At 45.6% G+C, this 13,974-nt stretch overlaps 1 protein-coding gene across 1 annotated transcript in view; it reads right to left on the reverse strand.

Moving 5' to 3' along the window:
- Positions 1 to 13,974, reverse strand: part of ITGA5 (integrin subunit alpha 5) — a 78,394-nt gene continuing 64,420 nt past the window's right edge. The window contains exons 22-30 of the mRNA XM_072991239.2: positions 12,478 to 12,557; positions 11,853 to 11,933; positions 9,243 to 9,348; positions 8,398 to 8,550; positions 6,522 to 6,626; positions 5,941 to 6,054; positions 3,488 to 3,589; positions 2,151 to 2,273; positions 1 to 231 (exon numbers count right to left, since the gene is read on the reverse strand). Of these exons, the coding sequence (XP_072847340.2) occupies positions 148 to 231; positions 2,151 to 2,273; positions 3,488 to 3,589; positions 5,941 to 6,054; positions 6,522 to 6,626; positions 8,398 to 8,550; positions 9,243 to 9,348; positions 11,853 to 11,933; positions 12,478 to 12,557 (948 nt within the window). The 3' untranslated portion in view covers positions 1 to 147. The remainder of the gene's footprint in view (positions 232 to 2,150; positions 2,274 to 3,487; positions 3,590 to 5,940; positions 6,055 to 6,521; positions 6,627 to 8,397; positions 8,551 to 9,242; positions 9,349 to 11,852; positions 11,934 to 12,477; positions 12,558 to 13,974) is intronic.

Consider the following 13,974-nt stretch of genomic DNA (forward strand, 5'->3'; position numbering starts at 1 on the left):
CCAGCATCTGCGGCATGGCCCTTCTTTGCCCTTCTGGTGTTGGCTGTGCTCGCCTCCCCACCGTGCGTGGCAAGGCAATCCCCCCCGGGTGCCTCTTTGCAGGGCAGCAACAACAACACACCTCTGCGGAGGGCAAGGCTGGGCATGCTAGGCCTCTGAAGCGGCCTGTGGTTTCAGCTGGGCCTTCTCCATAGCGGTGCCATAAGGAAGTGAGCGCTTGAAAAAGCCCAGCTGGGAAGGAAGCGGAGAGAGAAAGGTCAGGATCCAAGATATACCAAAGCCACTCGGACATTTTCTGAGGCAAATCCCATTACAAAGAACAGGCATTGTGGAGTTGCCCATCTATATCTTGATCAAGTCCTTGCACTTCAATGGCATGGGAAAGCAAAATGTGCTGCTTCTAGACCACCCCATAGTGCTTCAAGCTTTCTCTGGGCAGTTTACAATTGAATTAGGCAGGCTACACACGAAAGGCATTCCCAGAAGAGTTTACCTGTAACAGTTCAGTAGCACCTTTGTTCATTTATCCATGCAATCCTCTGGCTAATCTCACGACTAACCTACTTCATTTTACTGATGCTGTCTTCTGGTTTTCCAACAGATCACCAAATCTTTAAGGAGCAGAAAGTCCCCCAAATTAAAAACAAAGACTCTGGAATCTGATTTGTTCATGTGATCTCATGAGAGCAATCCCACGAGTGTCCCTCCCCAGCAGCCTCTCCTTGGTGTGATCGCTTGTGTGCTGGTGGTAAATGCAGGTGCGGAACCACTCACATCACTGACCTAGTTTCTAACTGCCTACAGGAAGGGAAAAACTATGAGCCTTGTGGCACAGTGGTTAAACTGCCGTACTGCAGCCAAAACTGTGATCACAACCTGGGGCTCAACCCCAGGTAGTGGCTTAAGGTTGACTCAGCCTTCTATCCTTCCGAGGTCGAGGTCGGTAAAAGGAGTACCCAGCTCACTGGGGGGGGGCAATGTATAGCCTGCATAATTAACTTGTAAACCGCCCAGAGAGTGCTTGAAGCACTATGGGGCAGTATATAAGCAGCAATCTTCTTTTTGCTTTGTATGATGACTCTCAACTGATTTTGACCAAAGGCTCAGGGTTTTAAATGAGGCAAAGAAACTGTGAAAAGACTTGAGCTGTAGGTAATTCCTTCCCTAATAATACTGCAGTCGGAACAAATCATGAAAATTAAGCACACTTAAGGCTAATTTACAAGCACTTTATATCACTCATGAATTGCTCTCTTTGCATATTACAGTTTTAGGTCTATGACTAAATTGTTATATACGAATTTAAAAGGTTCATGTATGGAAATAAACAGATCACAGAAACATAATTGTTTCTCTTCTTTGTTGCATTTTTAAATGGCTTGTAAACTGTTTTAATTTAGTGTTTTTTAAATTCTGGCAGCTCATTTAAATGCATCTTAATTCTACAATTTATTGGCTGAAATCCAGTTGTTCAGCATAGTATGTTGCAACTAAAACAGGCCCACTGAATCAGTGGGGACTTGATGAGTCAACACCTATGTAAGTTCTACTGATTCAGTAGGCCTACTCTAGTTCCAACTTGCTACTAATTTTCAGTCATCATCTTTTTAAGCCCTATTTGTTTTAATACCTGTAGTGAATTGCCTTAATTCATGTACTGGAAGTGTTGTAAGATCGAAACAAAACAAAACAGTCAAAGAACATCTGTTGTATGTCTCTCTAGAGTGTGCAGATGATGGCAAATATGGATGTACCTTGATTCCTTATGCAAAGTATTTACTGGGGTCAAGGCTAGAAAAGAACAAGGAATTGGCCTTGCTCACCCCAATATTGGCCTTGAAGTTCTGCAAATCTCCCACCAGGCTCCTCAGATCTCATTATTCCCCTTATTCTTTCCCATTTTAACCATAAGGTCTTTAAAAATACTTTAAAAAAAGATTCTCAGTGAAGGCTGGCAGAGACAATGTTTTAGTTGCAACATACTAATGGGAGGATCTTGCCTCAACCATTCCTATTGACATGCACTGTCCTCATGCAGTCCTGGTTGCATCTGTTCCTTCCAAGGTTCTAGCTCTTCACAATCAAACACACTTGCCACACATTTCCTCCCTACCACCACTATCAACAGGTGTCCCCAGAGGGCTCCCCACCTTGTATAATACATAGATGAGCAGTGCCAGGAGCAGCAGTCCAATCAGAATGGCTAAGATGATGATCCAGAGAGGAACCCCTTGGCTGGTCTCTGCCTTTGCCCAATGAAGCGATGTCGACACCTGTGGCAAAAAGGAAGAAAGAATAAGGCCCATGATAGACCATCAGCAATCAGGGAGCCAGGCATGCCCTCTTGCAGATTTCAAAAGGGAGCCCACTGGAATGTCCTGACAGGTCTTCTGTCTTGAGATTACCTTTTATCCTGGGAGGCTTTAAGCTAAATAGGCTATCTGGGCAAACAGATCAAGAGGGCTAGAGCTCCTACATATCCATGCTTCCTAACAAGTGGTAAGCAGAGGCATACCAACGCCAATGATGGCCATTGTGACTAGAAGATAACCTTGGCCTAAATCTAACTGCCAGTTGCAGGAACAGCAGACTCAATGAATGACCTGTTGGTATTTGTGCAAGGCTGGCATGAATTGCCATTGGTAATTGTGGCTAACTGATGAGGTGCTGGGACACACCCTGGTAACATACCTGGTTGTGGGCCTCACTATGCATCTAAGATGTTCCATGGCACTTTGTCAGGTAGCCACAACTAGTCACAGCATGTTATGCAAACTGTACATTAACACCAATAGGATTTCAACCGCTGAGTGATGTGCCAGCACTTGGGGAAATCCCAGTGATTCAATGCCAAGACCAGCAACTGAGTTTAGTTTGTATGGCCTGATCACCTTTTAGATTTGCCTTTATATTAGCAACCATCAGTATAGCGTGTGACAGTGAGTTCCACAATTTGACAGTGTCCTGTATGATGACGTACTCCTTTTGTCTATCCTGAATCTCCCACCATGCAGTTTCAGTGGAAGGCCTTCACTTCTAGTGCAAGAGGGAGAAAAACTTCTGCTCATAAAATTATGCATTTCTCATCCACGCTGGAAAAGGACACATTTTTCTACACTTCTGTCATGCTTGCCTTTGTTTGCCCTTGTTTCCCAAGCCAAACAGCCCCAAATAATTAGCCCATTTTCATGAAGCTCCAATCTACTCATCAAATTGGCTACCCCTTTTTGCCCTTTTTCTGGCCCTGTAATATCCTTCTTTCTTTTGTACTGTACAACTTTAACCCCCCCCCTTTTTTACAGCTAGCCCATCCCTGCCCGTCCCAGCAGCAGCTCTGTGGGAGGGCAATTCTGATGGGATGCTCTAATTTCTCCATGACGACTTCTTGTGGTTTTAGAATGCACTTCGATATTCCTTTGCACGAAAGGCAGGATACTGCTCATATAGCTACTACTGTTCCTGCTAACAATGGTAAATCAGCACTGACCTTGTGGTGGGCAGAGGTGTGCTCTAAAGGCTGAATCTTGTAGGGCACTTTCTGCACATGGTATACTGCTTCACACTGAACACTCTGGGGATTGTTTTCTTTCTGCAAGGAAGAAAAGTGGAGAGAAGGGAAGCTGAAGGATGGCACCACATAGCGGCTAAGATGGACAACTCTGCCTGGTGGGTTATGAACCCCAAGAACCTTAAGTCCAACAGAATCCTCATGTGCCCAAGGCCACACTTTGCACAAAAGCAGATGCTCTCGCCCATCCTAAATCAATGCAAAAGCGCAATATTATTTAACTGCGGCACCTGTTCTATTATATTTGTGTGATATCTGTTTGTAAAGGTCAAAGCCCTTCAGCTTATTTGATGCATTCCCACAATCCTTTATTCCTTTTCATTTCATCCACTACAACGTGGAGATCAGTAGAGCCTGGAAGGACAGCCAGATGTACATGCATGTGTGTGAAAGAGGAAGTGTGTGCGTGTGTGTGTGTGTGAGAGAGAGACAGAGAGAGAAAGAAAGAGAGGACGATGAAGAAGTTAATGATCTTAAAAGGATCACTACCACATACTTTTTCTCTCTTAATCTGAAGAAAGAGAAAAAAAAAAGAAAAGAAAAGTAGAAGAGGGGAGAGAGGATAACTGTAAATAAGAGAAAGAACCATTTGTAATGCTTGGGCACTACTCGCTAGTGGCATACAACCAGCAAGAGAGAAGTTCCCAGGAAAAGCCATCCTGGCAGAAAAAGCAGTCCTTCTCCTGGTACAGGCCAGCCTTACCTTTCTACAGAACAGCACTTCTAGCTGGAGGAGAAGCCAGCTGACTCTACTCTGCCTCACCCAGAGCTGATTCGGGGGGGGGGGGGGTATCGGCAGACAGGGCAGGCTGTGCTGCCCGGAGGGAAATTAGGCCACCCTTTACAAAGATGGCAGCTGCAGGTTCCCTTAGGGTAGCGTAGTCTGCCCTGTCTGCCTATGGCCTGCAGACCAGCTGTTCAGCAGGCCCATAAGCAGGGAGGGAAGGGCTAGGGTGCTGGAACAGAAATATTCTGGCAGCCTAGCCCTTCTGGCAGCCTAGCGAAAGCCTTTGACTGTGTGGACCACAGCAAACTATGGCAAGTTCTTAAAGAAATGGGAGTGCCTGACCACTTTATCTGTCTCCTGAGAAACCTATATGTGGGACAGGAAGCAACAGTTAGAACTGGACATGGAACAACTGAGTGGTTCAAAATTGGGAAAGGAGTACGGCAAGGCTGTATATTGTCCCCCAGCTTATTTAACTTATATGCAGAATACATCATGCGGAAGGCTGGACTGGAAGAAACCCAAGCAGGAATTAAGATTGCCGGAAGAAATATCAACAACCTCCGATATGCAGATGATACCACTCTGACGGCAGAAAGTGAGGAGGAATTAAAGAACCTTGTAATGAGAGTGAAAGAGGAGAGTGCAAAAAACGGTCTGAAACTCAACATCAAAAAAACTAAGATCATGGCCACTGGTCCCATCACCTCCTGGGAAATAGAAGGGGAAGATATGGAGGCAGTGTCAAATTTTATCTTCCTGGGCTCCATGATCACTGCAGATGGAGACAGCAGCCCTGAAATTAAAAGGCGCCTTCTTCTTGGGAGGAAAGCGATGACAAATCTGGACAGCATCTTGAAAAGCAGAGACATCACCTTGCCAACAAAAGTCCGAATAGTCAAAGCTATGGTTTTTCCTGTCGTGATGTATGGAAGTGAGAGCTGGACCATAAAGAAAGCAGACCGCCGAAGAATTGATGCCTTTGAATTGTGGTGCTGGAGGAGGCTCTTGAGAATCCCCTGGACTGCAAGGAGAACAAACCTATCCATTCTGAAGGAAATCAATCCTGAGTGCTCACTGGAAGGACAGATCCTGAAGCTGAGGCTCCAGTACTTTGGCCATCTAATGAGAAGAAAAGACTCCCTGGAAAAGACCCTGATGTTGGGAAAGTGTGATGGCAAGAGGAGAAGGGGACGACCGAGGATGAGATGGCTGGACAGTGTCTGCGAAGCAACCAACATGAACCTGACACAACTCCGGGAGGCAGTAGAAGACAGGAGGGCCTGGCGTGCTCTGGTCCATGGGGTCACGAAGAGTCGGACACGACTAAACGACTAAACACACAGCCCTTCCCTCTCTGCCTATGGGGGTGAATAAAAATGGGCAAATATTCATCCTTTTGTATTTGTTGGGGTTTCCAAAATTTATGAATACAAAGGGACGGATAGTTGACAAATCCGCGTTTTCTTACAAATATCGTAATTCTTTTTTTAAAATTATTCGTTCCCAAGTCTAGTTAACTTTCTCCACCTGTACATCATCTCATGGAGATCCATTAGTCCAGGTCACAAAGGGAAGAACCCACCCAAGTGGAGTAAGGAATTCCACGGAGGACTTTCAGACACTAGGCAGGCTCTGGGCTTACCTGCTGGAAGCTCTTGGACCAGATGCGGAAATAGAGGCGCAAGCTGACACTTTCTTGCCGTTGTAGCGCCCCCGTGTGGCAGCGTAGCTGGAAACACTCCTCCTCGGTACATTTCTGCAGCACAGGAAGAAACAGCCATCTAAAAAGTGCCTGGAACTAAAATCGCCCCAAGAGCCTAGCTGTGTTCTCTTCAGAAGACTGAATCAGAGGCACAGCAAGTGCTTGAACCTCACTGTGCTTCAGGGAGCTGAAATCCCAAGGACAAAGCTCAGCAATTCTGGGTTTAAATTCCTGCTTGCCCTGGGTGACACTGGTCAAGTTGCTATCCCTAAGCTACATTTAAGAAACTAGACTTGGAAATAAGTTGAAAGGCTGTACACAATGTCTATCCTGAAAGTAATCTTATAAAATGATTCATAAGAATAAGGTAAAGCCACTGTGTAAAGGAAGGAATGTGTCAGAGCAACCCTAACCCTAACCCGGTGCCCTCCAGATGGGCTGGACTACCTCCCTGACATCATCCCCTGGGAGACAACACTAAAAAGAAAATTGCCTGGTACTGATGGTGGTTCTGGGCTTACCAGACTAAAGCTGTTCCCACCGGACCCGCTGCTCCAGCCTCCTCCATCTTGTTTCTGCACATAATGTGGCTCCTGCCAGGGAAAAGGGGTTGGTGGCTGCTCCAGCTAGACATCAGAGGAGGGGATGAAAAGAGAGAGAACACATTGTTTTTAGCATCTTTGTAAATAAGTTCTCAATATATGCTGGTTGAGCTTGCTGGCTTACTTGGGCACACATACTTATCTCAGCCATTGGTGACTATTTGCTTTAAAAAAACCCCACATAAATACAGTATTTGTCCGTAAACTGAGGATTTGTGCTTGAGGTATTTACTTTACTTTCATCAAGTAAAATGGTAAGTCCCTTCTTTTAACGCCAGTTTTGTCTGGCTTACATAAAAAAGCAGAAGCTTCTTAATGGCAACATTCCCTTCATGGATGTCTGTCCCTAGATGGAATTAGGCTTCTGGCCTCCAGCTCCCAGCAAGGGCCAGAGGTAATCCACTCTGAGGACACCACAGGCTGTTTGACTAGGGCGGTACACTTGTCAAATGGCAAGGCTGGCAGTGTGTTACATGGATTTATCACCCGCTCCCTGTTTCATAGATGAATGGGGCGAAGGAGTGAAACAACAAATAGGACTGTCAATCTGTACTGAGGGGAGAGTTGTAGCTCTGAAAGCAGAAACGGGTCTGTCAGAAGGGGAGGCTGATGTAGCTAAGCTACCTCTTCACACCAGCCCAAATTCTCTAAAACTGGGGTTCTCACACACATGAAGAAGCCAAGGAGGAATTCCAGCCTCCAGTCAGTCACATTTTGGTGTTGAACACAATGAGGGAGGGCGTGAGGCTACCACACTTCCTTTAATGCATGTGTGCCCCACACGTCTGTTTAACAACTGAATAGGACGATGGGCACTGCATAAATTAAAATGTAGGAAAAGGCCATGTGGTCCTTTAAGATTACACAAATGGAAGAGTTGGTGATACCTTTTATTGGACTGCTAAAATAAAATAAAATGAAAATCAAACTGCAAGCATCTGTGGAGAAGATTCCACTTCATTGTGCTAAGAACTACCACTCCATGGATCATGCAGAAAACATGTAGGACAAGCTCCCAAAAATTGATGGTAGATGTCTGTGCCAAGTCTATTCAGGGAAGCAATATCAGACTCTGGTTCAAATGTTATCGGGGGTGGGTGGGGTGGGGTTGTGATCTCAAGAGTCATCCCTTGTAATGTAGCTGGAATTTTGCACCCCACTTTAAGACCTAAAGGTGCCTTCCCACACACCCAGATTGCCTGTTTACATTTGTTTAAAGTAAAGTGGTCAGGACTAACTAATTAAGGTATTGCAATTAGCATGCCTCACCAACATCACTGGATGCGATACATGGATCAATCCCCTGTCCCCCAAAATTAGGTCAGTATAAAAACAACATGAACATATTCATGCAACATGGTAAAAATAAACCGCCAGGCCGAAGGCACATGGTGCGTCTCAAACAGTTTAGGTAATCAGAATGCATGAGTGCAAAAATAAGTCAAGTCCCAGTGAAATCTTTTTGCCATTGCATCCAGTGATTCTGGAGAGTCACACATTGGCCTCTACTTAATTAGACATACTCCAACCAATTCCATTTATGTATGGGCCTCCATTTTATTGTCTATAAGTTGTGAAAGACTCACAATGTTGCATCCTGCAGAGTGAAATTGCGTTAGCCCAATTAAAATGAAGTTATCACCTCCTTCCTCTGGATTTTTACTCTGGACTATTAAATGAACCTGTACTTTGTTACTGACAGTATCACAGACGGAGCGCCACTCTCAGGACTCACCCCAGGACAATTCCATCAAATCCCACCCCTTCCCTTCCCATCCCACGGCTCAGCTTTTACCTGGAGGCGTGATGGGTTGACGGGATGGCTGGAGGTACAATTTGCTGCGATCATGTAGCGTGTCACGTACATCACTGCTCGCCCTTGCATTCGGAGTGGACAGCTGATGTCTAAGATGCCCTCGCTAATGGCACTCGGTCCCTCATTCACAAACTGTAAGACAAAGGGAGTGGGTGGGGAGACGATCAGAGGAACATGGGAAGCGGCCTCATCTTTATGTTGCCCACACAGTTCAGGGGTCCCCACTCTGCCCTAGTGGTGACTCTCCAAGGGCCTACAGCAAAAAAAAAAAAGAGGTCTTTCCTATCACCGGCAGGTCAGCTCTGGCTAACTGGACAGGCCACAGATTGAACAGTAGACCTTTTCCCTGTGAAACAGGCACTCTGCAAATGAATCACCTTTATAATTCCCTTCAAATAAATGACAGCCATCTCATGAAGGGAAAGAGCAGTAAAAAGATGTTGGGCCAGGCACAGGGTCTGCAGGAAAAGAAAGCAAGACCTACTAGCAGTGGTTTTCAAGGGTGACCAGAAAGCTGCTTCCGTAAAGCAACCCACAAAAGCCACCTGCTCTTCCCTGCCATTGGCCACTCGGTAATCCATAACCAGAGATCCAGGGCCTCTGAACCTGAGGTCGTTTTCAGCTACCATATCTGTCAAAAGAAAGTGCATGAAACCTGCCTGACCTGACCATCATTGCGTGATACGTGTCAGAATGAAACAAACCTGTTTCCATGAAATTTGCCTGATGGTCTATGTATATACAGTACCCCCCCACACACACATATAGGAACAGGGGACAGTGTCTATGCTATAGCTTGCTTGCGTTCACCTAGCGGTACCCACCTCATAGACATGGCATACGCCGGGGCCCACATCTTGTTCTCGCTGCACTGATCGACCCGGGACCCATCCAGACCCTGGAAGAGACACTGCATCTGGCATAGAAGCCCTGCAGGAGGTGCAGAAAAAGCAGCTTAGGTAAACAGAAACAACTGACTTTTTTTTTTTTTAAAAAAAGAGACTATTAGAAATAGCTTTTAAATCACTGATCAAAGCCCACATGAGAGGCACTGGAAAGAAGGTGGGCACAGCAGTGTATTTTACTGTAGTGTTTGCATGTTTTATTTGTTTGTTTGTCTGTTTGTTAAATCTCTCCAATCATTCCAAAACTGAAATCCTTTTCCTAGCTGACTTCTTGTCAGTAACAACTAAGGACGTTCTCACCATTTGGCATTAGTCTTATTCCTTTGATGGGAAAAACCAAAGTTCTGGAGAATGGATAAGATTGGGCAAGGTAGAGAAAAAGCTGAATCTGGTATAAGGCACCTTTCTAACTGCATGAAACTAAACTCGTCTTTTTATTTTTCCATATCGTTGTATTACATCTGATATTAAAAAGTCTGTGACTTCCTGACTGAAGCCTGATCCAAACCCGGGGAATTAGGTCTTATCTGCTGAAAAGGCTTTCAGGACAATGGAAGTGGTTTGTCTCAACCACACCAAGTCAATGCTACGTTAGAGTCAATGTTTACTTAAGCTGGAGGCTCCTTCAAGTGGACTTGATCTTATCACCTGTGGAAGAGAAGTTATTTATTTGTCCTTGCAAAAGATGTTCTCCTGTCTGGTTGAGGACTCATGGCATTCTTTGAGACGCCACTGGACTCTGAAGCTGGAACTATTAAAAGGATTCAGGAGGATTGCTAGGAGAGTTCCCTGTCTCAACTTAATTCTGAGTCAGGGTCTCAACTTTTGACCTGTGAACCAATGTGTACATATTGTGCTCAGGGATTTGCTAACAAATCCCCAAAGCTCACAATTGACTTAGGACTTCAACTCCCACTTGCCCAATTGTCCCTTGTCTCCGCTGCAGCAAAAGCCTCCAGTCAAAGTCAACCTATCTGTGCTGTCTAAAGCTGCTCCTGCCGGATGGACGACCTGTTTGTAGTTCCATAAGAAAGGGGGAAATGGGCTTGTGGGAGGAAAGCCTGCAAGAGCCCAGCCTTCTTCAACTTGGCGCCCTCTGGAGGTGTAGGACTACAACTTCCACCATCCTTTCCTATCAGTCAAGACATCTGAGCCCCAGAAACAAAGACATCGGAGGGGGAGGCGTTTGTAGGGTTGTGAGAAAGTCCCCCCATACTTTCAAGTAGCATCAGATGTGCCCATTCAGAAGGAATGGAGAGACATGAAAAGCAAAGAGAGTGACCCCCTTCCCCTGTAGCACAAGAAAGATCTAACATTCCTGAGGGAGTATCTGGAAAACAGATCATTTGTCCTTTAGTAAAGCGACAGATACATTTTTTCCTTACTTCTCCACTCATCTTTCTCTCTCCCAATTCTTTCCCTCTGTCTTTCTCTCGTTCTCCCTCCAGCCACTCCTGGGAAAATATTGTGAGGAGAGCCTAAACTTTCCCCTTGACCCTGTTATCACAGCAGCTGGAACTCTCTTCATGTAGCTAAGCTCGGGAAGGCTGACAATGTCATCATCAGCCAGGGTGATTTTTTTTTTTTTTTTGGACAGAATTTTCTTCCCATTTTTTCCTGGAAGCCCCCACAGCTCCTGTGGATGATCTCTGGTTATGGGAAAAGTCTTTAGTTGCCTAAACTCACTATCTCTGGGATGATTTGACTGGCAATAATGATTTTAGAAACTTAAAAATGGCTCCACCCCATCCCAAAGGCTTCCACAGCTTCTCCATAATAAAAGGGATTCCAGAGGAGCCCCAAGACTGGGGTGGGAGGTATCAGAAATTCTCCTTCCTGAAAAATCATGGCCACCCACCTTCTACAGTGTAACTGGGCAACAGGATTTCAGCCATTAAATTTCATGAGGATTGTGGCTGAAACAAAGTCAAGTGCCCAGCTGTTACATGACACTGTTACCTTAGCCCCAGGCTTAGATATACATACCTGGGAAGAAGACAGAGGTGTATGGCAGGATTATGCCCACCTGCCTTGTTCCTAAGTCTCCTTCACCTCAGAGGTATTATTCCAAGGAATGGACAGGGGCCTGCACAACTGGTGCCCTTCTCCCCACCTTCCTCTGCCACTGGTTTGAAGATTAAGGGTTACACACTGGATTCTCTGTGAGAACTGCCTGAAACAGGTATCTACCGTTTCCATTTATACCTTTGCAGTGGACAGGGTTCTCCCTCACTTAACAAATCTGTGAGGTGGACCTAACAGCCTAAGGGAAAAAAACAACTGGTCCAAGGTTACTCAAGGAGCTTCATGGCCATGTCATGTAAGGCCAGAGTGGAATATCCAAGCCAGCGGGTGTGACCAGCAGGCACATTTACAGAGGCTTTTGCCTCATGACGCCTCCCATAATTCTTAGTGGCCAAAAAGTAACATTTCCAAGCTTTTTTTAATTGAGGTCCCTGAGATATTCTTATTAGTGAAGCAGCAGCAGTAGCAACAGTCAAGGCAGTTTATTCCTGCTACCAGACTCACCCGTGGGCTGAAATACGAAGGGCCGCCTCGACACGCAGAGGAAAGAACACCACCTCGCTGTGGGAGTTGTTTGCATTCTTGCTGTGGAGAAAAGGTCCTGGTTATACTTCACTGTTAAGGGTTCATAAAGCAAGCACCACGGAGGAAAGAAGACGCGTGGAACACCAAGGTCTAGTATGACCAGATAGGCGGGATAGAAATAAAATAAATAAAATAAATAAATAAACCCCATGACTCTATCCACGCTTGGCCGCTCTGAATGTGTGCAGGAGCTGCTGCCACCTTTCCACCTTCTCTCCAAGACATAAAGTGTTCAGAGCACTTTCTGTCTCTGATGCCTTTCCAGAGATGCCTTTCCAGAAGGCCTGGGAATCATCACCATTAGCATCAATTCCTCGTTTTGCCTTGTGGCCTCAAGGAATTTATGCCTTAAACCTAAAGTGGGGCTAAATCTGTCATTCATCTGTCAGAAGATCAATAATGGCACACATATTAATTAGGTCCATCCACTTCCAAACTGGCCAGTGTTTTTTGGGGGGGGGGAGAATCTTCTTCAGGCAGGTAAGAGAGAGTCATGTGGAGGGGAGCAAATTGCTTTGGGGGGGACACTCGCAAGCATTCTTACCTGTGAATCTGGAAGTCAAATTGGATGGATTTCTTAGCATCAACGAGGCGAGGCACAGTGAAGCGCAGGCCACCCCACAGCTAGAAGAGATAGAGGAAGTGTGTGGGGATGAGTGTAGATGCTCCTTCCCTGTTCGTTACCTCTCCTCAGTCAACATGGGGGCACGTTGTGGTGAGGGAAAAAGCGACAAGCCTGCCTCTGAAGTTGGTGTCACCTTAGATCAGGGGTTCCCAACCTTGGGTAACCCAGTTGTTCTTGGACTAAAACCTCCATAAGCCTTCACCATCAGTTCTCCTAGCCAGGATTTATGGGAGTTACAGTCCAAGAACACCCGGGTTACCCAAGGTTGGGAACCACGGCCTTAAGCTTACAGCTTCTAGAGGGTCATGACAGGACTCAGAAAGGATGAGCAGGAAAAGTCCTCTTTTCTCCTGTCACTGGGATATGAAAGTCCCTCACAAATACTTTCTCGCAGGATCTCTGGAGGCTGCTATACCCCGGGAGCTCTCAACTTGTACAAATCAGGTGCACACTTAACCTAGCAGCTTGTGAGAAATAAATTACTCAATGAAAGGAGAGGCTGCCTGTCATCTCTCCACATGATTTACTGCTGTGACAATGTGTCCTTAATTTAAAACTACCTCCTCTCATCGGTCACAATGTTGATTGCATCACTTAGCCCCTCTTAGTGCAGAAGCACAGAGGCCTTCTCTTCCCTGAGAGGAAGCTTCCTGTTTGGGCTCCACAGGAGGTCCTGGGTCTAGGGGAACACTTTCTTCCTATCAGAAGGCATGTCCAATTCTAGGATTTGTGCCAAGAATGGGAAAGATGGGCATATTCAAAACGGGCTTCATTTTTAATGACCCAGGAAAGAAGTCCATAAGATTTCCAATGTTTTTAATTCATAAAGATTAATTGTTGAGGGAGAGGGAGTGTGAATCAGTTGTTGGAAGTTTGATCTTTATACAGGGAGGAACCATTGAATGGTATGTTTTCCACAGGGACACCTGCCTACCTCCAGTACTGTATGTCAGGGATGGGAAATGGGTGGTTCCTTCAGATGAGCATTCCATTAGCTTCTTTACATTTATTTTATGGCAAAGTGGGGCAGGCATTTACAATAATAAACAAAGACAGAAATGCAAGGGTGGGCTAATGTCAGCCATGCATATGACAGCAAGCATCCCCACATATTCACCATGAACCAAGCCTTTGGTAGTGTAAGAACCAACAAAACCCTATGACTTCTGGCTGTTACAAAAGCATGTGGTCCAATATCATTTAAGGTGGGGCAGAGCCTTCTTTACCAAATCTAAAATATCTGCAAACAAGTTGGGTAGATGACCTGGGACATGCAAGATTAGCTAGCCCTTCCTGAGACGGATGATCCCCAATGGTAGGTGACATCACAGTTGTGTAAGAGTGTGAATGTCCCCCCAAATGTCAGTTTACCCGCTCTTCAGTTGATGGATTTGAGTGGTTACTTGAAGGAGAAGT

Source organism: Pogona vitticeps, chromosome 2, assembly GCF_051106095.1.
Source record: "Pogona vitticeps strain Pit_001003342236 chromosome 2, PviZW2.1, whole genome shotgun sequence".
Lineage (NCBI taxonomy): Eukaryota > Metazoa > Chordata > Lepidosauria > Squamata > Agamidae > Pogona > Pogona vitticeps.